The sequence below is a fragment of the Jaculus jaculus genome, chromosome X (genome assembly GCF_020740685.1).
Source record: "Jaculus jaculus isolate mJacJac1 chromosome X, mJacJac1.mat.Y.cur, whole genome shotgun sequence".
NCBI lineage: Eukaryota > Metazoa > Chordata > Mammalia > Rodentia > Dipodidae > Jaculus > Jaculus jaculus.
The window spans coordinates 51,771,550-51,799,315 of record NC_059125.1 but is presented as its reverse complement, the minus strand read 5'-3'; the positions used below and the strand labels follow the sequence as shown (position 1 = coordinate 51,799,315).

Genomic DNA, 27,766 nt, shown 5'->3' with positions numbered 1-27,766 from the left:
CACAGAGAATTGGGAAAATGAGCAAGAGTGCTGCTTCCATGCCGTTCCTGATAATCAGTACCAGTATATAGGAGACAGACCTTGAGGATACTCAACACCTTCTGAAGCAGAGATCCAGAAGCTCCTAAGAGCTCCTCACTGAAGTAAACTTAAGCCTTACCCATCATGACTCAGGGAATTTTGCAGGAGACAGGGTGGAAAGATTCTAAGAACCACAGGTTGAGACATCATACCCAGAGGCATCATGCCCAGAGGCATCCCCCCAAAAAATAACCGACTGCCACTCCTACAATGCATAAACAACAACCTCCTGGGTAATACCTGCAATCCCACTGAGAAGTGTCCCCAATGCAATGGGGGCAGGGACAAGGGAAAAGAGGGTACCAACACATGTTGTTAATAATAACAACAATACATGTTGTTAATAATAATCACTTAAAATATTTTAAAAGATTTATTTATTTATTAGAGGGGGGAGAGAGAATGGACGCACCAGGGCCTCCAGCCACTGCAAACAAACTCCAAATGTGTGCACCACCCTGTGCAGCTGGCTTACATGGGAAGTGGAGAATTGAACCTGGGTCCTTAGGCTTCTCAGGCATGTGTGTTAACCACTAAGCCATCTCTCTAGCCCTAAAAGTATTTTATTTATTTGTTAGAGAGACGCAGAGAGAATGGGTGTTCCAAAGCCTCTAACCACTGCAAATGAACTCCAGATGCATGTGCACCTGGCTTATGTGAGTTTTGGGGAGTCAAGCCTGGGTCCTTTGGCTTCACTGGCAAGCACCTAAATCACTAAGCAATCTCTCCAGCCCTCTGATGTTATTTCTTAATGTACATGTCCATTTGAATGTGAAGAGAAATAAACTAAAACTAACCTCAATTCACATTTCTATGGAGTTCATTGCTTATAATGAGTGTAAAAAATTAATAATATTACTTTTTAAATGACTGAGATTTTAGCAATGCAGATAATCCAGATGGGCAAGAGGAATGTGCCAACAGTATGGAAATGACTGGGCTAGCTGTGAAAGACACATAGAGGCAAGGGAAAGCACTAAAGTTTCTTTCTTAAAGTGTAAATTGCTTCTTCAAGAAGTTTGACCTGGCAACCACTAGACCATAAAAATATACTGGAGAGATCAATTTAAAAACTCAACGATCACAACCTATCAGTGATAGAGCTTATGAGGGTCTGAACTAGGCCAAGTAAAGGTGAGAACAGAAAGGAAGTAATGGAGGTGGGGTGAGTGATTCAGTAGATTGCAAGAACAAGAATTGGCAACTAATTCTATGATGAATACATTTATGATGAATCTTGTGACTCTCTTTGGAAGGAGGCTTGAATAAGAATGATAGCTCATCCAATATAAGTGAAATGAACATGCGGGATACTTTCAACAATCTACAATACTTGGTTGATCAATCTTGAGTATGATTACATATTCTTCTTTTAACATGTGTACTGGGGGAATCAAACCTGGGTCTTAGGCTTCACAGGCAAGTGCTTTAACCTCTAAGCCATCTCTCCAGCCCAAGTATGATTACATTAGAAAATTCCAAGGATGTCAGCATTAACACAGACAGATAATGGCTCAGGACAAAAAGTAGATATTTAGGGGTGTTAGCACCCTTTACTAAACTGGTCATGTTACATTACAAGAACTAAACAACAGAATGCTGCATGCTGCACATATGCCAAGATCTTTAATATGCTGTGCTAGTGTTCCCCATGTGAAACATTAATACTTCCCTCATTTCCCAGACCCTGTAGCTCTAAAGCCAAGAAATAGCACATGATAAACCTGGCAGCTGAATGAATTTTATTTTATTGCTCAAGGGAAATTTAAACAAAAAATCCCGACAACTTGGAAGGACCTTACTCATGAGCTCAAGTCTCATCTAAAAATAGAACACAGTTTCACCATTCATTTGGTGCATAAGCTTATTACATCTTGCCACTTGGCAGACTGGCTGAATGAACAGATTCATTATCTCTTTGTTTATGGTTTTCTTAGGAGCTGTCAAGTTTCTGCACTCTACATTTCCTCCAATTGCCCACTCCAAGAATACCTCTGCTATGAATTGCTCACATAGTTTTTACATCCTGCCTTGCATTAAAGTTATTTGCATTGTGCCTTCTCTCTCCCAAAGGGAAGAGACTGACATTACTCTGAAGCCTCACATACAGGTAGATGCTCCCTAACTATTGAAATAAATGTTTGACTTTAGTTTAAGTACAGTCACTCCCAATCACACTGAAGTATTGCCATTTCAAGGGTCCCAAAATGTTCATCACAGCTATTTAAATTACTTCTCCTTTGTCAGTATTGAGGAAGAAAAGTATGGATAAAATAGTTTACTGATTCAGGAAGACTTCAGGGTATATCAGGTTTAGGGACACAAATTCCATTCTTCAGTCCTGGCTCTGCCTAACCACCCACTTCAGGTGTGGTGGCTACCAGCATGACAAATACCGCCTACACCTTACTTTGTAATTCTAAAACGTAAGCTTATAAATCTTGATCTGAAATTAGGCCCAAGAGACAAGATACACTGAATTGAGCTAGTCTTTATTCTATCAATGGTATAGTGAAGAAAAATCTTTTTTTTTAATGTATTTATTTTCTAGAGAGAAAGAGGCAGAGAAAGAGAGAAAGTGGGCACACCAGGGCTTCCAGCCACTGCAAATGAACGCCAGACGCATGCACCACCTTGCACATCTGGCTTACGTGGGTCCTGGGGAATCGAACCTTGGTCCTTTGGCTTTGTAGGCAAGCACCTTAACCACTAAGCCATCTCTCCAGCCCGTTTTTTTTTAATTTGTGTATTTGAGAGTGACAGAGAAAAAGGCAGATAGATGGAGAGAATGGGTGTGCCAGGGCCTCCAGCCACTGAAAATGAACTTCAGATGTGTGCGCCCCTTGTACATCTGGCTAACGTGGGTCCTGGGGAATTGAGCCTCAAACCAGGCTCCTCAGGCTTCACAGGCAAGCGCTTAACCGCTAAGCCATCTCTCTAGCCCAGAAAAACTTTATTAAACAATCCAGGGAACTACTTCTCCTAGCTGACATGAGCTGATCCTTTAGAGCAAGTGGATGACATTTCTTCACCTTAGTTCCTTCATATCAAAGTTGATCTTAAGGGCTAGGGGTGTGGTTCAGTGATAGAGCACTGTCCTAGCCTGTGCAAGGCTCTGGGTTCCATCTCCAGCATACAGTAAAAAGTTATTATGAACAAATATTTGTTTACAGAAAGGGAGAAGACTTGTTGGAACTGTGGAATAATTCCTATCTTGTTTAACTCTTGTGAATGAATGTTCTACATTTTAAGAGAGCATACATATACCTCAGTCTTTTGCTATTTGTAGGGATTTTGTAGCAGAATATAATCGTGTGTAAGATATTGCTAGGACTATATCTCCTCTTGAAATGGAGTATAAGACTTGATAGGGCTGTATCAAATGCTAGACTACTTTAGACTGTGTTATAATAAGATTCTAACTTTATATATTATGAGGGCTTTAAAAAGCACTATAATAAATCAACTAAAAGAATTTTTTAAAACCTTCCTATTTATTTTCTTCTTTTGACATCTGACATAAGGTGACGCCAAGATATTTTTGTTTTGTTTTGTTTTTTCAAAGTAGGATTTCACTCTAGCCCAGGCTGACCTGGAATTCATTATGTAGTCTCAAGGTGGCCTAGAACTCACAGCAATTCTCCTACCTCTGCCTTTCAAGGGCTGGGATTAAAGTTATGTGCCATCATGCCCAGCTTCTAATCTTTCTTTCTTTATAAACTTTGTTACCAAATCTTTCTTCTTCAAAGCTCTTACTATGCCAGTCTCTACTAAGAATGCCCTGTCCTTGAGAAGGCAGAAGAGGGTAAAGCACCTCCTTTGAGAATACATCTTTCTAATCAAATCTCTAACTTTTATTATGGGTTTCAAGCATCATTATTATTCAATAAATTCCAAATTCTAAATATGTGTATTCCTGCTCTCTCATTCATGCCAAAGCACACTTTGGTTGCCACTACCTGCACAATATTGGGCCCATCAACATGTCTTCATGGATGATAGAGGAGGGCAAAAAAAGACATCAAAATAGAAAAGGAACCAGTTGAAAAGAAGAGGGGATTTGGTGGATGGGAAAAAGAGGAAAAAGAAAATAATGGACAGGATTTTGATCAAAGTAAATCATGTACGTGTATGAAAGTTGTCAGTAAAATAATAATAATAATAATAATAATAATAATAATAATAATAATGAGGAACTGGAGAGACGGCTCAGCGATAAAAGCACTTGCCTGCAAAGCCAAAGGACTCAGATTCGCGTCCCCAGTACCCACATAAAGCCAGATGCACATGGTGATGTATGCATCTGGAGCTCATTTCCAATGGCTAGAGGCCTTGGCATGTCCATTCTCTCTGTCTCCTATCTCTCTCTCTGCTTGCAAATACATAAATATTTTTTTTAAAGTTTGATACCTTCTGGACGTGGTGGTGCATGCAGTTAATCCCAGCAATCGGAAGGCAGAGGTAGGAGGATCACTGTGAGTTCAAGGCCACCCTGAGCCTATGTAGTGAATTCTAGGTCAGCCTGGGCTAGAACAAGACCCTAGCTGGAAGAAAAAAAAAAAAGATTGATACCTGAAGTATCTACAGCTGTCATTATACTTTCCTAACAGCAGACTTCTTTCTTCCAAAATTTCCTACAATCACTATTGCTATTTTGAGCTTATATACTTAGAAAATCGATTTATTTTGCTCCTTTCTCCATCATCCCCTGTATTTAGCTTTTACAAAGTCTGAACTTTCTTATTTCCAGTAGTTTGTACTTGTCTTTTTATATTCCATTCCCACAAATGTTTAGGGTTTGGTTGCGTCATGCATCTATTCAGTTATTCCTCTTACAAAGGCATGTTCTATTCTTGGCCCCATCCCATCACTAACTTTCCACTGCCTTCTCTAGTCAAACTAACTCCCTTTCTCATGGTCACCCCTACCATCAATCCTTGTGTTTCTGGTTCCATGGTGGATTGTCACCCTTCCTCTGTACATGCCCAAATACTGTGTCAATAAAAGCCAACTCATAGGCTGAAGTGATGGCTTAGTGGTTAAGGTACTGGTACTTGCCTGTGAACCTAAGAACCCAGGCTCGATTCCCTAGTCCCCATGTAAGCCAGATACACAAGGTGGTGCATGTGACTGGTATGCTCATTCTCTCTCTCCATAAATAAATTTAAAAAAAAATTTAAAAGCCAAATCAAATTTCACTTGATCCTTGATAGTCTTCCTTTTCTAAACTCCCTTTTGGCCATGCCACTCACTACATTATTATATTTATATTCTCTACAATCACCCTTCCACTGTTTGTTTATCTTTCTTTCTTTCTTTCTCTCTCTCTCTCTTTTTTTTTGTTATTTGAGGTATAGTTTCACTCTAGCCCAGGCTGATCTGGAATTCACTATGTAGTCTCAGGGTGGCCTTGAACTCAAAGTGATCCTCCTACCTCTGCCTCCCAAGTGCTGAGATTAAAGGCATGCACCACCACCATGCCTGGCCCACTGTTTCTTAAGTAGTAAGCAGGATTCAAGGCACATTTCTCTGGTGTCCTTCACAAAGCTAGACACACAAAGGGTGTTTAAAATGCCTTTGGATAATACAAAGATGATCATTAAAAGTGTAAATGTTTTATTTATTTATTTATATGCAGATAGAGACAGAGGAGAGAGAGAGAGAGCATGAGAATGAGTGCACCAGGGCCTCTAAGCACTGCAAGTTAATTTCAGATGCATGCTCCACTTTGTGTATCTGGCTTTACATGGGTACTGGGGAATTGAACCCAGGCCATTTGGCTTTGCAGGCAAGTGCTTTAATGGCTGAGCCATCTCTGCAGCCTTCTGTTTGTTTTTACTTAATATTTTATTTATTTATTTGGGGAGACAGACAGAGAGAAGCAGATAGAGAGAATGTGCATACCAGGGCCTCCAGCCACTGCAAATAAACTCCCGATACATGCACCACTTTGTGCATCTGGCTCTATATGGGCACTGGGAAATCAAACCCAGGTTGTTAGGCAGTGCATGCAAGTGCCTTATGTGCTAAGCCATCTCTGCATTCCCCTTTGTTTATTTTTATATAAACTCTGATAAGTATTTCTTAATTGTTTTATTTATTATTTTTTTACCTGGGCTTATTTGGTTTATTCTGGCCTTTCTTTTTTAATTGTTTTATTTATTTGAAAGAGAGAATAGACAGATAAAGAATGGGCACACCAGGGCCTTCAGCTGCTGCAAACAAACTCCAGACACATGTGGCACCTTGTGCATCTGGCTTATGTGTGCCCTGGGAAACTGAACCTGGGTCCTTTGGCTTTGCAGACAAGCACCTTAACAGCTAAGCTACCTCTCCAGTCCCCTTTGTTTATTTTTAAACTTAGACAAATATAAAGCCTATGCATAATTATGGTCTCACCATGTGAGGCTTCTATGTACACATTTACTTAAGTAATTCCCAGTGATGAAACAGACAGTTCTCAAAAGAAGAAACACAAATGGCAAGCAAATGATAGATAGATAGATAGATAGATAGATAGATAGATAGATAGATAGATGATAGATAGATATGATAGATAGATAACAGACAGACAGATAGATTGATTTGGTGGGGGATTTGAGGTAGGGTCTCACACTAGCTCAGGCTGACCTGGAATTCACCATGTAGTCTCAGGCTGGCCTCAAACTCACAGCTATCCTCCTGCCTTGGTCTCCTGAGTGCTGGGATTAAAGGCATGCACTACCATGCCCAATAGAGACAAGATGTGTGCACCAGGGCCTCTAGCCACACTAAAAACTCCATATGTATGCACCACTTTGTGCATCCAGCTTGATGTGGGTACTGTGAAATCAAACTCAGGTCATTAAGTTTTATGGGCAAGCACCTTAACTACTGAGCCATCTCTCCAGCCCATGGCCAGCAGATATTTTTTTTTAAAAATATATATTTAATATCCAAGCCAGGTGTTATGATGCACGCCTTTAGTCCCAGCACTTGGGATTCAAAGGTAGGAGGATTTCCATGAGTTCGAGGCCACCCTGAGACTACATAGTGAATTCCAGATCAGCCTGGGCTACAGTGAGATCCTACCTCAAAAGAACAACAACAACAACAAAAAGTTTAATATCCTTAGCCATCAGGGAAATGTAAATTAGACCACTTTGAGATTTCATCTTACCCCAGTAAGAATGGCTATCATCAAGAAAACTAATTGAGGGCCAGAGAGATAGCTGAATGGTTAAGGCACTTTACAGGAAAGCCTAAAGACCCAGGTTCTATTCCCCAGTACCCACACAAGCCAGATGCCCATGGTGGCACATACATCTGGAGTTCATTTGCAATGGCTACAGGCCCTGGTATGCCCATTCTCTCCATCTGCATCTGTCCCCCTCTCTAATAAGTAAATAAATAATATTTGTGGCAAAAAAAGAAAGCTAATTGATGAACCCAGCAAGCCCTATGGCTGGCCAGGCAATCCAAATTTGCCAACTGGTGGAATAGTGGCATATCTGTTATGGGGGAAACCAACTGCTCTCTCATTGTACTGGAGGCCCATTTCACAGAAGGAAATATATGCCTGGTACTGAATACCTAGTCAAAAGCCTATGGCTGGGAAGGTCATAAGCCCTAGGGGAGTAACAAATATTGTTTGGCTAAATGGATATATTATGACCATCAAACTGCCCTCTAAATGCTTATGTTTATGCCCATATATTGATGCTATTCTCACATTTTGGTAGGGTGGGGTGACTGAAAACTCACCACAGCCAGATATGGTGGCGCATACCTTTAATCCCAGCACTTGGGAGGCAGAGATAGGAGGATGGCCATGAATTCAAGGCCACCCTGAGATATGTAGTAAATTCTAGGTCAGCCTGAGCTAGAGTGAGACCCTACTTCAAAAACAAAACAAAACAAAACAAAACAAAAAAACACCTTACCACAATGCTGAGAAGAATTGACAGTGGAATGTTCAGCACTAAGTGAGACATTGCTATCACACCCTTCAAGGCTCAGGGTCCATTGTGGAAGAGGAGTTAGAAAGAATATAAAAGCCAAAGGAAAGGGAGGACTGCTTACAATGCTGTCTTCCAAATACAAAATGGCCTTGATATTCATGACTTCACAGGGCCTGGCCCTACCTACACAAGACCTTCATAATAGAAGGGAAAAAATAATGACCACAAAATAGAAGAAAGGCTAATTGGAAAGAAGGGGTTCAATGGAAGGTGGATTTGGGAAGGCAAGAATGGGGATGGTGGGACAGATTATCATGGCTTATTGTCCATACTTATGGAAATTGCATATACAAAGTTATAAGGGGTTTTTAAATACTTTTATTTACTTGCAAGCTGAGGGAGATAAAGAGAAGAGATACAGAGAGAATGGGCATGCCAGAGCCTCCAGACACTGCAAATGAAATGTGCCTCTTTGTATATCTGGCTTTACATGGGTATTAGGAAATCAAACCCAGGTCATTAGGATTATAGGCAAGCACCTTAACTGCTGAGACATCTCCCCAGCCCTTTTTTGTTTGTTTGTTTTGTTTTCTTTTTGTTTGTTTTTGGTTTCTCCAGGTGGGGTCTCACTCTAACCCAGGCTGACCTGGAATTCACTATGTAGTTCCACGTTAGCCTCAAACATGCAATACTCTTCCTAACTCTGCCTCCCATGTGCTGGGATTAAGGTCATGTGCCACCATACCTGGCCCAATACAAAGATATTTTTTTAAAGAAAACTAATAAAAACAAATGCTGGTAAGGTTGTGGGGAAAGGGGGACACATATTTACTGGTGATGGGAATGTAAACTGGTGTAACTACTATGGAAATCAGTGTGGTGATTTCTGATAAAGTTAAAAACAGAACAGAACTATCATATGACCCAGCTATACCACTCCTGGATATTCCTAAAGAACTCTACATCCTACCACAGGCATGTCTACGCATCAATGTTCATTGCTGTTATATTCATATAGTTAGGAAATGGAATAAAACTGAGAGACAGTGAGAGAAGGAGAGAGAGGTGTTATGGGTACCCACTGCAAATAAAGTGCAGATGCATGTGCCCACCACCTGGTGCATCTGGGTTTATATGGGTAAGTGGGGAATCAAACCCAGATAGGGAGACTTGCAAGCAAACACCTTTAGCCACAAATCCATCTGTGGTGGTTTGATTCAGATGTCCTCCATAAACTTACGTGTTCTGAATGCTAGGTTCCTAACTGATGGAAGTTTTGGAATTAACTCCTTCAGGAGGCAGTGTATTGTTGAGGGTGGTCTTATGGATGTTATAGCCAGCTCCCCTTTGCTAGTGTTTGTCACACTCTCCTGTTCCTGTTGTCCACCTTATGTTGGCCAGAGGGTGATGTCCACCCTTTGCTCATGCCATTGTTTTCCCCTGCCATCGTGGAGCTTCCCCTCAAGTCTGTAAGCCAAAATAAACCTTTTTTTCCCACAAGATGCTCTTTATCAGGTGATTTCTGTCAGCAATGTGAACCTGACTGCAACACCATCTCCTTGGACCTTTTTTTTTTTTTTTTTTTGAGGCAGGTCTCATTCTAGCCCAGGATGACCTGGAACTCACTCTGTAGCACATGCTAGCCTCAAACTCACAGAAATCTACCTACCTCAGCCTCCCAAGGTCTGGGATTAAAGCTGTATGCTACATGCCCAGCTAAAATTATATATATTGTTTTGTTTTTTTCAAGGTAGGGTCTCACTCTAGCCCACGTAGACTTGGTACTCACTCTGTAGTCCCAGGATGGGCTTGAACTCACAGTGATTCTCCTTCCTCTGCTTTCTAAGTGCTGGAATTAAAGGTCTGTGCCTCCGCACCCAGCTAAACCTATATATGAATGAATGAGAGAAAGAGGCAGATAGAGAGAGAATGGGTGCTCCAGGACCTCTAGCCACTGCAAACAAATTCCAGACACATGTGTCACCTTGTCATCTTGTTTACATAGGTCCTGGGGAATTAAACCTGGGACCATAGGCTTTGCAGGCAAGCACCTTAACCACTAAGTCATCTCTCCAGCCCTAAAATTATATTTTTGAGACAAGGTCTGGTTATATAACCCAGGCTGGCCTAGAACTCCCTCCTGATCTTCCTACTTCAGCCTTGTGAATTCTAGAATTATTTGCATAAACTACCATGCCTGGCTATGCCTCTTAATTTTAAATTTCTGCTTTGGGGTTGGAGAGATGGTTCAGCAGTTATAGGAGCTTGCTTATAAATCCTGACAATCTGGGTTCAATTCCCCAGTGCCCACAAAAAGCCAGATGCACAAAGTGGTGCATATATCTGAAATTTGTTTACAGTGGCAGAAGGAGGCCCTGGAGCACCCATACACTCACTCCCCCCCCTCTCTGTGTGTGTGTGTGTGTGTGTGTGTGTGTGTGTGTGTGTTTCTTTCTCCCTGTCTTTCTCTGTCACAAATAAATAAATAATATTTTTAAATCCTTCAGGGCTAGAGAGATGGCTTAGTAGTTAAGGTGCTTGCCTTCAAAGCCTAAGGATCCAGGTTCAATTCCCCAGTACCCACTTAAGCCAGCTGCACAAGGTGGCACATATGTCTGGAGTTCATTTGCAGTGGCCTAGAGGCCCTGGTGTGCCCATTCTGTCTTTCGCTATCTGCCCTCCCCCTCTCAAATAAATAAATAAACAAAATATAAAACCCTCTGCTTTTATTTCTCTTCTCAATGATCACATCCTGAATCTAAAAGAGCTCATGAGAGTCATGAGCCTAACCTCCCTCTCCATACACATCATATCATGTTAAGAGTATACCACTGTAGAACATTGGTAACAAAAGTCCACAAAAAGCAACTAGATATTTCCCTTACATGTGGAAAATCTGCTTCCCCTCTTGCATCCAGATTTAAACAAAGCCCTTAAACTAAAAAAACAAGGGCAACCGGAAATACTTCCTCTCTAGGTCTCTGGAGAAACAGTGCTCTGAGGCTGACCCTGGTGGTGGAGAGATGGGTGTGGGGAGGAAACCTTAAATGCCTAGAATAGAGAGCTTAAGCCAAGGGAGGAAAAGATCCAAATCTATTGGGGCCCAGCACATTTCTCTTGAATGCCGGAAGTTCACAGGAGTCTCATTTCCTAACTTGTCTTGCTGGATTCTTCAGTCTATTTAAACTATCATTGTATTGCTTAACCTATCACTCAACCACCAGAAAACAAGTCTTTCATAGTTAGCTCAAGGAAACAACATCACATTAGCCACACAAACTATTGTGCTCTGCTTAACAGTAACTGCAACAGCCAGCTTTTTGTGGGCCAGCAGAATTTAACTAACTACTTGTAAAACCAAAAATATTACAGATTATATGTGTGTATGTGTATGCATGTATATGTACAAACATATATACTCAAAACTCCCTTAATTAATCCTACAGGAAGGAGAACTGCTTAATTAAAAGTAACCTTTAAAAGTTGTTGGTTCTTACCTCAAGGTTAATGTAACATTGAGTTAAGAAATTACTGCCAAGGGAAAAAATAACAGACAGAACACTCAGTATATTGTCCTAGCCAAGTGTGATAGACTATCAGTGTGACTGTTTTTCTCATTAGAACAAACCATAAGAATGATAATTAAATATTTTTAATTAAGTATTTCTCCCTTTCTTAATCCTAAAAGGAAATCTTGGAAGAGATTATACCAGGAATGCATCTAGATGATCAATAGGAATTTTAATGTGAGTGTAGATTAAAATGCCAACCTTACATATAACATAGGGCCTTTCAAAAGAAAACAAGCAGGCTTCCTAACCGTGGGTACTTTATGAGGGTTGTGTCTAATCTTTGGTCAAATCACAAAATCGTACGTGAAAATTCACCTTCTGTAAGTTGAAAGAAAGCAGTAATAGTAGGGAAATAGGAACCACTTTGTTGTTTTTCTAAACTAAAATTTGAGAGGCAAAAATTATATATCCATATATATTATGAAGTGTAAACATTAATCCATGTGCAGAGGTGTATATATATATGAGAGAGAGGGAGGGAAGGAGAGACAATGAGACCCTTTTGCAGATTCTGTAGCACTAGTCAAGAAGATGTAGCCAGTCAGCTCATAAATTTACCACTAACCACAACTAAATATAATTCAAAACACCTGGAAGCCTTTTTTAAAAAAAAAAAATGAACTGAAAGACTCTATAGAATTGAGCAGTTGTCAGAATTTGTGCTGCGAGACAGATGGCGTCAATGCTCTCAGGACAATGAAACAAGTCAAAAGCTGAATTCATTCAACTAAGCAGCACCTCTGCACATGGATTGCTATTTACACTTCATAATATACACACTCACCAATGTCATGTGTTTAGGAAACCGACATTGGAGCTGTGAAAGAAAGTTTTCAGGCAAATTTCCACCATTCTTGGTTACATAAGTATGGTCATTTCGTGGTAAATCACTGAGTTATAATTCCAGATTGGTATGTAATTTTGTACATGTGATATACTTTAATTGATAAGTTTACAAGATTTTCATCATCCTTTGGCTAAAGTAGTGGCATCATTAAACACCTTTATATACAAGTGTTACATGGCATAGTGTTCTAGTTATTTAGAGTAAACTCCATGATTGAGATAGCACACAGACAATAAGTCCTGATCTTGCAACTAAATGCAAAAAGAAATTATTCCTTGATCAAGGGGTGTGCAGACTGGGCCACCAAACAGAAATAGGCTAATTCAGCAATTTCTAAAGTTTTGTGCAACTGTGATACTCTCTCGGTTTAAAAAGGTTCCTCTAACCTTTAAAGAGAGGGGACAAAAACATTTCATGTTAGGTGTGTTTGTGTACATAAACTGGGTAAATAAAAAACAATTATTTAACTTTCACAACAATCCAAACACATGATATTCCATGCAGCCATAAAATCAGAGCTGAAAATAACTGGTGTGAATCAGGACAAAAAGTTTTATGACTAAGAAGACTGAGTCATTCCTTTAACCCATAAGAACTAAGGTACTTGGGCTGGAGAGATGGCTTAGCGGTTAAACGCTTGCCTGTGAAGCCTAAGTACCCCGGTTCAAGGCTCGGTTCCCCAGGTCCCACGTTAACCAGATGCACAAGGGGGCGCACGCATCTGGAGTTTGTTTGCAAAGGCTGGAAGCCCTGGCGCGCCCATTCTCTCTCTCTCCCTCTCTCCCTCTATCTGTCTTTCTCTCTGTGTCTGTCACTCTCAAATAAATAAATAAAAACTTAAAAAAAAAGTCAAAAAAAAAAAGAACTAAGGTATTTATATGATACAATATAGGTTTGGGAGAAAAGACATGTTTCATGTACTTTAGGATCTCAGTCTCCTTGTAAAGACATGAGATGGGTCAGACTAACAGAATTGTAAAGGAATAAAAGATGGTGGATATAGTGTTGTGTACTATAGTATTAAGGGAACTCGACAGCAGTAAGAGTTCAAAGGAACAGGTTCATTCAGTACAGATTCATGGTGTCGCAGGGTGAAGCCAGCCTGCCCTTCTAGCCTAAGCAGATAAGGCTGCTGACAAAGAGATGGGCCATTCCAGACCAAGACAGAGGGGGAGTGCCTCAGTGAAGAGCAAGGCAGAATATTACCAAAAGGCAGAGCAGTGCTGCTCACAGGTACCTACAGACCTGTGCTGCCCATCTCCAAACCCCTTACTACCTATGTTTATGGAGATAACCACAAATATTAACAAGCATTGAGGAACTTTTTTTTTTTTTTTTTTCTGAGGTAGGGTCTCACTTTAGTCCAGGCTGACCTGGGATTCACTCTGTAGTCCCAAATTGGCCTTGAACTCCTAATGATCCTCTGACCTCTGCCTCCCAAATTCTGGGATTAAAGGTGTGTGTAACCATACCCGACTCCATTTAGGAACTTTTATAGCAATTTGACAGTGATTTATATTTAATAATAAAAATGGGGACTGGAGAGATGGCTTAGCAGTTAAAGGCACTTGCTTGTAAATCCTGATAGCCCAGGTTCAATTCCCCATTGCCCATGTAAAGCCAGATGCACAAAGTGGCCCATGTATCTGGAGTTTGTTTACACTGGCAGGAGGCCCTGGCATGCCCATATACACTCTTTTCATCCCTTTCTGTCTGCCTCTTTCTGTCTGTCTCTCTCTTATATACATATACATATACATATACATATACATATACATATACATATACATATACATATACATATACACATACACACATATACATATACATATTTTGGTTTTTCAAGGTAGGGTCTCACTCTAGCCCAGGCTGACCTGGAATTCACTACGGAGTTTTAGCATGGCCTGGAACTCGTGGTGATCCTCCTACCTCTGCCTCCTGAGTTCTGGGATTAAAGGCATGAGCCACCACACCCGGCTTAGAATATTTTTTTAAAAATAATAACCAAAATGATGCTTATATGGATTTATAAGTTCATTTTTGTAATGATTTTTTATATTTTATTGTATTTTGCAAAAGTATCAATCTGCAAAGGTTTAGAAGTTAAAAAATAAAATAAAACCCCAAGTCCTTTGGCACTGCTATTTCAAGAAATATTGGTAATGACTCAGCAGCCTCGTTTTGGATGGTCACCCTCCAAGACCTTAATTTCTGCATTTGAAAATGAGAACTGGGCCATATGTGGTGCCAAACACCTTTAATCACAGCACATGGTTGGCAGAGGTAGGAGGATCACCATGAGTTCAAAGCCAGGCTGAGACTACATAGTAAATTCCAGGTCAGCCTGGACTAGAGTGAGACCCTACCTTGAAAAAACAAAAAACAAAAGAAAAGAAAAGAAAAGAAAAGAAAAGAAAAGAAAAGAAAAGAAAAGAAAAGAAAAGAAAAGAAAAGAAAAGAAAAGAAAAGAAAAGAAAAGAAAAGAAGAACTGTGTAGTGTGTGGGCTAGTGATGAGATGTGGATCCTAAAGATGTAAAATACTATATATTCCATTGCTAACAAGAATGACAGTCCTGCCAAAGTACTCCAATTTTTGAGGTAGCGTCTCACTCTAGCCCGGGCTGACCTGGAACTCACTCTGGCCTTGAACTCATGTTCATCCTCCTACCTTTGCCTTCTAAGTGCTGGGGTTAAAGGCATGAACCACATCACCCTGCCCAAAATATCTTGTAAATAAAGCCCCAATGGTGATTCTGCTCAGTAGCCTGATATACTTAGTCTAGCTTTTCTATAGAAATATGCTCTACTTTACAGAACAAGTTGCAACTCCACCCTGTAATAGCTAATATTCATTTGTTTTTAGGGTTATGAGTGTGCACCTGTATGTAAGAAAGGATCCCAGGCTTTTTCTATTTTTACCAGTTTTCACCCAAGTTAAAAAAAAAAAAAAATCATGGGGCTGGAGAGATGGCTTAGTTGTTAAAGTGTTTGCCTCCAAAGCCAAAGGACCTCAGCTTGGTTCCCCAGGACCCACGTAAGCCAGATGCACAATGGGGTGCACGCATCTGGAGTTTGTTTGCAGTAGTTGGAGGCCCTGGCACACCCATTCTCTCTCTCTTTCTCTCTCTCTCAAATAAATAAATAAAGTGTTCTTTTTAAATCATAATTGAAGCTAGGTGTGATAATGCATGCCTTTAGTCTCAGCACTTGAAGGCTGAGGTAGGAGGATCACTGTGAGTTCAAGGCTGGCCTGGAGCTACAAGGGAGTTACCAGTTGGCCTGGGCTAGAGTGACATCCAGCTTCAACAAAAAGGAAAATAAAATAAATAGGGGGAAAAAAGAAGTATTGATAATGGACAGTGAAGTTACCCCTCATTGGAGGGGTTGGAGTATTTTGGAGTGCTGGAATTAAGTAGAGATCAATGAGATGAGGTAAGATAACCAAAACCTTGAAATTTAAGGAATTTAAAGTCATTTCTAGATGAATCAATAAATAGTAAACAGTCATCTAAGATTCATGAATAAGAAGTGATATGAAGAACTGGTTATTTTATAGCATATAGTCTGGCAGCAGTTTGTTGGGTCTGACTAAAGGAGAGAAAAATCTCTCAGAACACAATGAGATTAGAATAATTTGGAAATGTAAAGAAGTAGCTGAGCCTGAAAAACTTCTCAGAGTAATGGCATTAGAGAAACAAGGGTTTTGTAAAACTCAGTTCTGCTGGTTATCTGGGAGTAAAAAGACAAAACAGGACTCCAGGGTTTCTTGCTGAGTCCAAAGGGACTTTGTTTCTCTTCGTTTGTTTGTTTGTTTTTGTTTTTTTGAAGTAGGGTCTCACTTTAGGCCAGGTTAACCTGGAACTCACTATGTAGTCCCAGGCTGGCCTTGAACTCACAGCAATCCTCCTAATTCTACCTTCTGAGTGCTGGGATTAAAGGCATGCACCACCACGCCCTATAGACCCTGTTTCTCTTAAAAAAAAAAAAAAGTTAAAACCTGACTGGAGGATGAAAAGAAAAGCTATTAAAAAAGGAGACATGGTGAGCTGGAGAGATGGCTTAGCGGTTAAGCACTTGCCTGTGAAGCCTAAGGACCCTGGTTTAAGGCTCGATTCCCCAGGACCCGCATTAGCCAGATTCACAAGGGGGTGCATGTGTCTGGAGTTCATTTGCAGTGGCTGGAGGCCCTGGTGTGCTCATTCTCTCTGTCTACCTACCTATTTCTGTATCTCTCTCCCTCTCTCTCTCAAATAAGTAAATAAGAATAAAATATTTTTTTAAAAAAGGAGACATGGGCTGGAGAGATGGTATAGTGGTTAAGGTGCTTGTCTACAAAGCTTAAGAACCCAGGTTTGATTCCCCAGTACCCATGTATGCCAGATGCACAAGATGGTGCATGTGTCTAGAGTTCATTTGCAGTGGCTAGAGGCCCTGAAACACCCATTCCCTCTCTCTCTGCCTTTCTAACTCTCTCTTTAAATAAATAGGGACTGGAGAGATGGCTTAGTGGTAAAGGCGTTTACCTGCAAACCCAAAGGATCCTGGTTCGATTCACCAGGACCCACATAAGCCAGATGCACAAGATGGTGCATGCATCTGCCTTTCGTTTGCAGTGGCTGGAGGTCCTGGCATGCCCATTCTCTCTCTCTTTCTCTCTCTCGCTAGCTCTCTTGCTTTCTCGCTCTCTCTCACTCTCTCTCTGCCTCTTTCTCTGTCTCTCAAATAAAATAATAAAATATATTAAAAATAAATAATTAAATAGTTCCTATTGTCATGGAGCTTACAAAAGAAAGAAAGAGAGAGAGAAAGAGAGAGAGAAAGGAAGGAAGGAGACCCAAACATGTATGGCAGCACAGGGCTTTAACATGAGATTTCAAGGCCAGTCTGGGACTACAAATTGAGTTCCAGGTCAGCCTGGCCTAAAGTAAGACTTTATGTCAAAGAAAAAAATAAGACCCCAAAAGCCTATATACTTAAAGAGGATGTAGGTAATTTTCTGGGAGATGAGGAGGGGTGGAAAAAGTTTAGAAAAGGAACATGTTAAATACCAATACTCACCAAATCTATGTAATCATCAAACTAATCTATGTAGTTTCTATATTGAGATTTCTTTACACTTAGGTGAACATATGTTAAAATGGCCACCAATCCTGCTTCCCTGGGTCTTCCTCATATAATACAGGCAAAAGAATGTTATATGAGATTTAACAGAACATAATTCAAAATGTCCCCTTTACTTGAGGACTTTCTAGGAAGAACATTTTATGATTGATTCTTAGAAACACCATCATCTAAAGTTTACAATTAGAACACCAGTGTTCTGTAAGCATTTAGTTTGTGGTACATAAGTATTGCCAAGGGCATCTTACATGAAGGCAGTTATTTTCCCCTTGCCAAACTTGTACCTGTCAGGGCTGGATTTAATAAGCAACATTTAACAGACTACTTTTATAGGGCAGGGACATATGAGAACATGCCATTTAAAAAGTGTGTTGGCAATATCAGCTGGTTCTTTCATCAGTATTTAAGTTTCAGTTTATTCTGTGCTTGTGTTAACTGTTTTAGAGCATGCCTTTTGTTTTCCTTCCTACATATAATCTTCTATTTCTGATTACTATCAAGCCCAGCAGTCTTTTCTGAGTAAATGCAAGTATATGTTCTTTAGGCCAACATTTTTTTGAGGTTTTTTGAGGTAGGGTCTCATTTCTAGCCCAGGCTGACCTAGAATTCACTATGTAGTTCCCGACTGGCCTCAAATAGTGATCCTTCTACCTCAACCTCCCAAATTCTGAGATTAAAGAAGTGTACCACCACACCTAGCTCCAACACTTTTTGTTCATTTTTTTTTCAAGGTAGGGTCTCACTCTAGCCCAGAATGACCTGGAGCCCATTCTGTATTCCCAGTCCAGTCTTGAATTTTTAGCATTCCTACCTCTGCCTCCGGAGTGCTGAAATTAAAGGCATACGCCACCACACCAGGCTAGGTCAGCATTTTGGAAACTGAGTTATCTAACACTTCTATGAGACATTTCTATATGTACCTTTACCCCCTTAAAGAGCAATTGTCCCACAGTCAACATTACAAAAAAATCCTGAGTGGGGGGGGAGAAGGAGGGATGGCTTAGCATTTAAAGCGCTTGCCTGCAAAGCCCAAGGACCCAGGTTTGACTCCCCAGTACCCACATAAAGTCAGGTGCACAATGTGACACTTGGAGTTCGTTTGCAGCAGCTAGACACCCTGGAATGCCCATTCTACTTGCTCTTTCTTCTTACAAATAAATACATTTTTTAAAAAACCCTAGGGGGAAACATACTGTGTTGATTAATCTTCATTGTCAACTTGACAGAACTTGGAATCATCTAGGAGACACCTCTGTGTGTATCTGTGAAGGCATTTCCAAAGGAGTTTAACCGAGGAAGGAAAGACTTACCCTGAAAGTGAGTGGCACCATCCCATGGACTGGGATCCCACACTAAATAAAAAAGGAAAAAGGAGAAACCTAGCTTAGCACCAGCATACATCAACATCTTTCTGAATGTAGATACAATCTACACAATTCTGCTGACATGCCTTCCTTACCATGGTAGATAGCATCTGCTCAAACTGTTAGCCAAAATAAATTATTCCTTCCTTAATTTGCACTGTCAGATAGTTTGTCACAGCAACATGAAAAGTAACACACATATTAATATATTAAAAACACCAACAGGGATAGAGAGATGGATTAGTGGTTAAGGCACTTGCCTGCAAAGCCAAAGGACCCAGGTTAGATTCCCTAGGGCACATGTAAGCCAGATGCACAAGGTGGCACATGCGTCTGGAGTTCATTTGCAGTGGCTGGCACACCCATATTCTCTCTTTATCTCTCACTCCCTCTCTCTCTCCCTCAAGTAAATAAGAAAAATAAAAATAAAAACAAAAAATAGTTATAAAATACTAATAAATGCTGCAGTAAGAAAACATTACATTTTTCATTCAACTCATCATCTTTGGAAGTAATCTACTAATGAAGACAGGAAGGTAGATTCCTAAGTAATTTCTCAAAAAAAGAAAGAAAGAAATGTTAACATCCTTTCCTGAATTAAAGATAGAAAGTCAAGCCATAGCACTACAAAGAGAAACTGTTCTTCCTTAAAAGCTTACCACATATGAGTAAGCTAAATAGCTTACCAGCTAACAGAATTACTAAAAGATTAAAAGGATTTTTAAAATTTAAAGAAGCATACAAATAAATCTACATATGTTTAAGGAAAAAGCCATTTATATTTATGTTAAGAGAAATTCCACATAGCTATTTTTAAAACAATATTATGTTAATAAGTAGAGGAAAGAGAGGCAGTACAAGAAGTCGGACATCTAGGCAGATGGCAAAACATCAGGACCTTTGAAATTAAACATAACAATATGGAGGCTGTCAATATAAAGTAAAAAAGAAAGAAATTAAATATAACCAAGCAAAAAAAAAAAAACCCACAAGTTTTTTAACCTAAAAGAATAACAATTGGCTGGAGAGATGGCTCAGCAGTTAAATGCACTTTCTTGAACAGCCTGACTTCCAGAGTTCAATTCCCCAGTACCCACATAAACCCAGATGCACAAATTGGTACATGCATCTGGGGTTCATTTGCAGTGGCAAGAATCCTTGGCATGCCCATAGTCAGTTTCTCTCTATATATCCCTCTCTCTCTCTCAAATAAATAAATGAATCAATGAATGAATGAATAAAATATTTTAAGTAATCAAGATAGGGCTCAACTATTATGATTACTCAAAAAGCAATCCAGAGCCAACTGAAAAGTTTTATAATTGTGAAAGTAGATAAATAAAGTCACAATGACAGCATGAGGACAGCACGAGAAAGACATGTAGAATAAGATGGATAGCAAGAACATAAGAATGACTATATAGTTTTACATCTCTCAGCCATTCAATTATAGGCTGAATATACCTAATTCCAAAATATGAAATCTAAAATGCTCCAAAAACTAAAACTCAGCCGGGCGTGGTGACACACACCTTTAATCCCAGCACTGGGGAGGCAGAGGTAGGACAATCACCGATAGTTTGAGGCCACCCTGAGACTTCACAGTGAATTCCAGGTCAGCCTAAGCCAGAGTAAGACTCTACCTCGGAAAACAAAAAAACAAAATCAAACAAAAACTAAAACTATTTAAGCGGAAATTCTATACCAGAAAGCTTTGCATCATATATATAATTATGGAAAACATTATGTAAAATTATTTTCAAGCTAACTGTATAAGGTATACATGAAACATAAATAAACATCATGTTTGGACTTCAGTCCCATCCCTAAAAAAAAAAAAAATTGTGGATCAAGGCATGGTGGTGCACACCTTTAACCTTTAATCCCAGCACTTGGGAGGCAGACTTAGGAGGTTCACCAAAAGTTTGAAGACATCCTAAGACTACATAATGAATTCCAGGTCAGCCTGTGATAGACTGAGACCCTACATCAAAAAATGAAAAAAAAAAAACCCTATCGTGGGGTTGAGGAAATGGCTCAGCAGTTAAAGGTGCTTGCTTATAAAGCCTGCTGGCCTGGGTTCAATTCTCCAGTACCCACATAAAACAAGATGCACTAAGTAGCACATGTGTCTGGAGTTCGTATGCAGTGGCAGGAGGCCCTGATGTGCCCATTCTCTCTCTCTCTCTCTCTCTCTCTCTCTCTCTCTCTCCCCGCTTAAAAATAAATAAAAATATTAAAAATAAAAAGCTAAAAAACCCTTATTATGTATATGCAAGGAATGTCAAACAAAATCTGAAATACTACTTTTCTGGTCCCAATTATTTCAGATAAGGGATACTCAACTATATTAGAAATAAATGAATCACTGCACACATCAATAAGTGAGATGATACAATAAATTAAGGAATCAAGAGTATTTTTCAAATCATTAAATTATGCCACAAATCTACTAAAATATACATTTTTTTGGCTTTTTTTTGAGGTAGAGTCTCTAGCTCAGGCTGATCTGGAATTCACTATGTAGTCTCAGGGTAGCCTTGAACTCACGGTTATCCTCCTACCTCTGCCTCCGAAAGTGCTGGGATTAAAGGTGTGTGCCACCACGCCCAGCCTAAAATATAAGTTTAAGCAGGGAAAAGTTCATTGTCAAGAGAAAAATATAGGAAAATTATAATGCTAACTTTCATGTATTAACATTATAAAATCATTATAAATTTGATTAAGTAAAATTTGACTCCTGGAGGGCTGGAGAAATACTCAGTGGTTAAGGCACTTGCCTACAAAGGCTAACCACCAGGGTTCAATTCCCCAGTACCCACATAAAGCCATATGCATAAAGTGGTAAGCGTATCTGGAGTATGTTTGCAATGGCTAGAGGCTCTGGTGCAACCATTCTCGGTCAGTCTCTCTCCTCTCTATCTCTCTCTGCTTGCTAATAAATAAATAAAAATAATAAAATATATATCAAAATATTTTTGCTCTTAGTCATTATAAAATAAATTAAATGTGGCTACTTTGCCTACTGGTAAATTGTCCATACTTCAATTAAAGAAATACCCTTAGCCAGGTGTGGTGGTGCACACCTTTTAATCTAGGCACTCAGGAGGCAGAGGTAGGAGGATCACCATGAGTTGGCAGCCACCCTGAGACACATAGTGAATTCCAGGTCAGCCTGGGCTAGAACAAGATCCTACCTCGAAGAAAAACAAGCAAACAACAACAAAAAAACCTATCTATGCTTATGCAAGCAACCTAATTTAACTCAGTAGATCACAAAAATAAAACCATGAAAGTAGGAAGGATATAAATTAAGAAAGAGAAGTTTAGCAGGAATGGAAGGGTTGGGTTGTGGGGGTGAATATGCTCAAAATACATTATATATGTGTGTGAACTGCCAAATATCAAAACTAAAATAAAAATGACTACACCATGAAAATTTGTCAATGGAAATAAAAAGAACAATATAGTCACAGAATATGAAATTAAACAAATTTTAAGCCAACAAAAGACACTCTAGGTGTGGAGAGATGGCTTAGCGGTTAAAGCATTTGCCTGTGAAGCCTAAGGACCCAAGTTTGATTCCCCAGTACCCACATAAACCAGATGTACAAGGTGGCACAGGCTTCTGGGGTTCGCAGTGGCTAGAGGTCCTACTGCACCTATTCTCCCTCTTTATATCTGTCTTTCTCTCAAATAAATAAATTAATTAAATATTTTTAAAAGTCACTCTAAAATGATAAAAGCATAGTTTTTTTTTTTTTTTTTTTTTTTGGTTTTTCGAGATAGGGTTTTGCTGTAGCCCAGGATGACCTGAAATTTACTAGGTATTCTCAGGGTGGCCTTGAACTCATGGTGATCCTCCTACCCCTGCCTCTAGAATACTGGGATTAAAGGAGTGTGCCACCATACCTGGCCAGGAAATAATAATAATTTTTTTTTCAAGGTAGGGTCTCACTGTAGCCCAGTATGACCTGGAATTCACTCTATATTTTCAGGGTGGCCTCAAACTCACAGCAATCCCCCTACCTCTGCCTCCCAAGTGCTGGGATTAAAGGTGTGCACCATCACACCCAGCTCAGAAAATTATTTTTAGATACTCACTATTGAATAAAATCTAGTTTTCTCTTATAAAGTAATAAAATAATTAATTCCACATGGCAATGACAAATATAAGCCTAGTTGAAGAAGTTTTCATTATTTGAATATGGGGAATCAAATTAACAACAAAAACAATGAAAATTCAATTTGTCTAAATAAGACAGTCAAAACAATAAAATCAGCAGGTTTATCATGAGATTCAAATGGAAAACTGGGAAAATGTCTTTTCTTTGGAAAAAATCCTTTTTCATAATAATTCAAAAATGATTCAAACTAAAGACACAAAAGCATTCACAATAAACATACAGTGCCCAGATTTTTTAGATAAGAAATGGGAAAGAAGATAATTAGGCTACATGGAAGTCATAAAATGTATCTTTCTAAAATAATCACTAAATGAAGAAAATATAAAGTATAAGTAGTGAATCAACATATCCCTACAAGCCTATCATATGAAAGTATAACTTTGGAAAACTAATAAATTTTATACAGTGCTGATACAAGTAAATAAAGGTGAAAAGCAAACAACCTATTGATTTTATTTCTTTTGATCAATGGGCATTAAATTGCAGTAAGGTAGTAGCACTAAGTTGTGGAGTGCCATTGCACAGTAGGTGACTAACAATGCATTATTTCTGAAAACTACATTTCTTATGTTTTTACCATAAAGAAACTGTGGTGGCTTGATTCAGATGTCATCCATAAACTTAGGTGTTCTGAATGCCAGGTTCCCAGCTGATGGAGATTTGAGAACTAACACATCCTGGAGGCACTGAATTATTGAAAGTGGGTTTATGGGTATTACAACCAGTATCCCCTTGCCAGTGTTTGGCACACTCTTCTGTTGCTACTGTCCACCTTATGTTGGTCGGGGGTGTTGTCCACCCTCTACTTATGCCATCATTTTCCCCTGCCATCATGGAGCTTCCCCTCAAGTCTGTAAGCCAAAATAAACCTTTTTTTTTCCCAAAAGCTGCTCTTAGTTGGGTGATTTCTACCAGCAATGTGAACCTGACTGCAACAGTAAAGTGGGTACCAAGAATGGGGTTGCTGTGAGACACCTGACCGTGTGGCTTTGGCCTTTTGGAGATGATTTTCAAGGGGAATGTGGAAGGATTTGAAACCTTGGCCTAAGAGACAACTTGCAATGCTATAAGTACAGCGTGATGGACTATTCTGGTCAGAGTTGAAAGACCTGAATGCAGTAAGAACTATGGACTGTGAGGTTTGGCTTATGAGGGTGAGAAAGAGCTCTGCTTGGACTGGGCTAGCAGTTTGTGTGAGAGGCTTGCTGTTATACCCATGTTCTGAGAATTTGTGCAGGGTTGCTTTGCATAGAAATGGACTGGTGTGAGTACAGGGATATGGCACAAAAAAGAAATCTTTGGGTGGAAACTTCTGCCTGTTCAGCTGTAATTACATGAGATTATAACATATGAGACTGGGTCAGTTGACCTGACCTGGGGCAACAGGAAGAATGCAGACTCTTTTGAAGGGGCCTGAGTGTTCAAGGAATGTCCTGTTCTTTAAAGTCTGTTTTATTTCCCACTGGATTATCAAATTGGCACCCTATCTGGTACCATAGAGTATAAGAAATGCAGGAAAGAGAGGGTCATTGAGTTTGCAACATGGTCTTGTATTTTGGAAACAGCCATTGGCAGTGTGAAGTAGGTTTGCTGGATGCCTGCATGGAGACCCGGTGGAGCCATGAGGATGGACCACGGGTTGCAGTGGAGACCCAGTGGAGATGCCGGGACCATAAGATGGCTCCTAGGAAAGCTGATGGCCTTAGATGAGGTTTTCCAGGACTGTGAGTAGCCTAGCAGGAGGGGTGGAGTTGGAATTCCAGAGACTTGTTGTTGGTTAGAATTATGGGACTTGGAGACTTGACCCTGGCTAGAATTATTGGACTTGGAGCTACAGAGTTTCATGTTTGCCACATTTAAATCTTGTATTGGTTGAATATTTCTTTGCTATGCCCCGTGCCATCTTTTCCAGTGTGACTGTTTATTCTGTGCCATTATGGGTTTTGGGGGGACTTTTTTGGGCAATATGGCTCAGTTAAAAGACCTTGGATTATATGGAGATGTTTGAACATCATTAGGATTGATTAAAAACAAAAAACTATGGGGACTTTTAAATTTGGACTAAATGCATTTCATTTTACATATGAATGGTTATCTGTTTATGGGGGCCAGGGCTAGAATGTGGTGGTTTAATTCAGGTGTTCCCCCTAGACTTAGGTGTTCTGAATGCTAGGTTCCCAGCTGATGGAGATTTGGGAATTAACAACTCCAGGAGGCAGTGTATTGTTGGGGGTGGGCTTATGGGTATTATAGCCAGTGTCTCCTTGTCAGTATTTGGCATACTCTCCTGTTGCTATTGTCCACCTTATGTTGGCCAGGGGGTGATGCCCACCCTCAGATCATGCCATCATTTTTCCCTGCTACTATGGAGCTTCCCCTCGAGTGTATAAGCCAAAATAAACCTTTTTTCCCCTCCCAGAAGCTGCTTTTGGTCAGTGATTACTGCCAGCAATGTGAACCTGACTGCAACAGAAACTATACATGTTTGAGGAATTAAAGTTTAACCTGGGGCTAGAGAAATGGCTTAATGTTTAAGGTGCTTGCCTGCAAAGCCAAAGGACCCAGGTTTGATTCCCCAGGACCCATGTAAGCCAGATGCACAAGGGGGCGCACACATCTGGAATTCATTTGCTGTAGCTGGAGGCCCTGGAGTGCCAATTCTCTTTCTCTCTCCCTTTCCTTGCCTATTTCTCTCTCTCAAATAAATAAAGAAAATTAAAATATTTTTTTTAAAAGAAGTTTAACCTGGCTTGGACTTGACACAATGCATATATTTATTGAATACCACATGGACTTTATGGATATATACATTTTTATTGTTTTTCTGGGGGATTGACTTAGGGTTTCACTCTAGCCCAGCTGACCTGGAATTCACTCTGTAGTCTTAGGCTGGCCTCAAACTCACAGCAATCCTCCTACTTCTGCCCCCCATGTTCTGGGATTAAAGGCGTGCGCCACCATGCCTGGCTTTTTTTTTTTTTTTTTTTTTTTTGGTTTTTCGAGGTAGGGTCTCACTCTAGCCCAGGCTGACCTGGAATTCACTATGGAGTCTCAGGGTGGCCTTGAACTCACAGTGATCCTCCTACCTCCGTCTCCCAAATGCTGGGATTAAAGGCGTGCGCCACCACGCCCAGCTATGCCTGGCTTTTGTATTGGTTTTTATCTTGTGGCAGGGTCTCACTCTAGATCAGGTTGACCTGGTGCTTATTCTAGTCCAGACTGGCATCAAACACATAGTAGTCCTTTTACCTTAGCCTCCTGAGTGCTGGGATTAAAGCTGTTAGCCACCACTTTCCGCAGATAATGCACTTTGTATGCTTTTATGAATATATTAAAATAGATTTAAAAATGATATGAATATTGAATGAAGACATTTTACTTATAATACAAAACTACTTACATTAGGGAATTCTATATCCAAATATGCTAAACTCACGAAATAACCTTTTCAAAAGAAAATACTAATACACAAAGAGAAAAATGAATTTAAATAGAGTAAGAATAATCACTGTTACCAACAAACTTCAAAGTAAACTAAATGGTACTCAACTATTTCAAAAATTATATATACCCAGCAAGTAAAGCAAACTATAAGACAAAACCCTAAGTCTAGTACATTCCCACTCTGGTAATAAGCATAACAAATATAATAAGAAGGCAGAAATCCCTTTCAACACAGAAACGACCATCAAATACACATACCTGAGAACTAAGAATGACAAATATAACAACAGTTTAGGCCTTCAATTCCAAATGTCAATTGCTAATTATGTTCTATGACAATTTGACATCAAAAAACTTTGCACCTAAACTGGGCCTGGTGGCACATGCCTTTAATCCCAGCACCTGGAAGGCAGAGGTAGGAGGATTTCTGTGAATTCAAGGCCACCCTGAGACTAAATAGTGAATTACAGGTCAGTGTGGGCTAGAGAGCAAAACCTTACCTCGAAAAAAATAAATAAATAAAAAATCTTGTCACCTAAGTATAAAGAGTTCTTCAAAACAAGTGGTTAGATATTGAGGTTTTAATAAAAGGAATAAAACAAGACACAAATAAATTATTTTGAAATATCATATCCACCCATTGTGTTGGGGGAAAAAAGACAAAACCAAATCAACTGTGGTACTTATGTAGATAATGAAATCATTCAAGAAATTGTTTTTTGATTTGGGTTTAGATTTCTTCTCTTTGTGTGTGTGTGTGTGTATGTGTGTGTGTTTTCTTCAAGATAAGAGTCTCACTCTAGACCTGGCTGACTTGGAATTAACTATGGAGTCTCAGGCTGGCCTTGAACTTACAGTGATCCTCCTACATCTGCCTCCCAAATGCACAGCTTCTTTGTGGTTTTTTGTACACAGAGTCTCATGTAACCCAGGCTGGCCTCCAATTCAATATGTAGCCAAGAATGATCCTGAACTTCTGGTCCTGCCTCCTCATGCTGAGTATTTAGATTATACTGTATGCCACCACAGCCTGCTAAGAGGTTATTTACACTATAACATATATACCTGTTTTGATCCAGTAACCCAGTTCAGATAACAATCTGCTTTTCTCCATCCAAAAGGTACTTTGTACAAAAGATGTTTCTTCTAGCTATATTCATAGTATTTTTTTAATCTTAAAAATGTGATTAAATGAACATCTCTATTTAT

The 27,766-nt window shown here is 39.7% G+C and overlaps 1 protein-coding gene across 2 annotated transcripts in view; it reads right to left on the bottom strand.

The window, feature by feature from the left end:
* Clcn5 (chloride voltage-gated channel 5) overlaps positions 1-27,766 on the bottom strand; it is a 251,784-nt gene that overhangs the window by 152,907 nt on the left and 71,111 nt on the right. The window contains exon 3 of one of the 2 annotated variants that reach the window (XM_045141109.1): positions 18,873-18,914. The exons of the other annotated variant lie outside the window; for it this stretch is intronic. Coding sequence (XP_044997044.1) covers positions 18,873-18,914 — 42 coding nt within the window. The remainder of the gene's footprint in view (positions 1-18,872; positions 18,915-27,766) is intronic. 2 annotated transcript variants of the gene reach the window in all.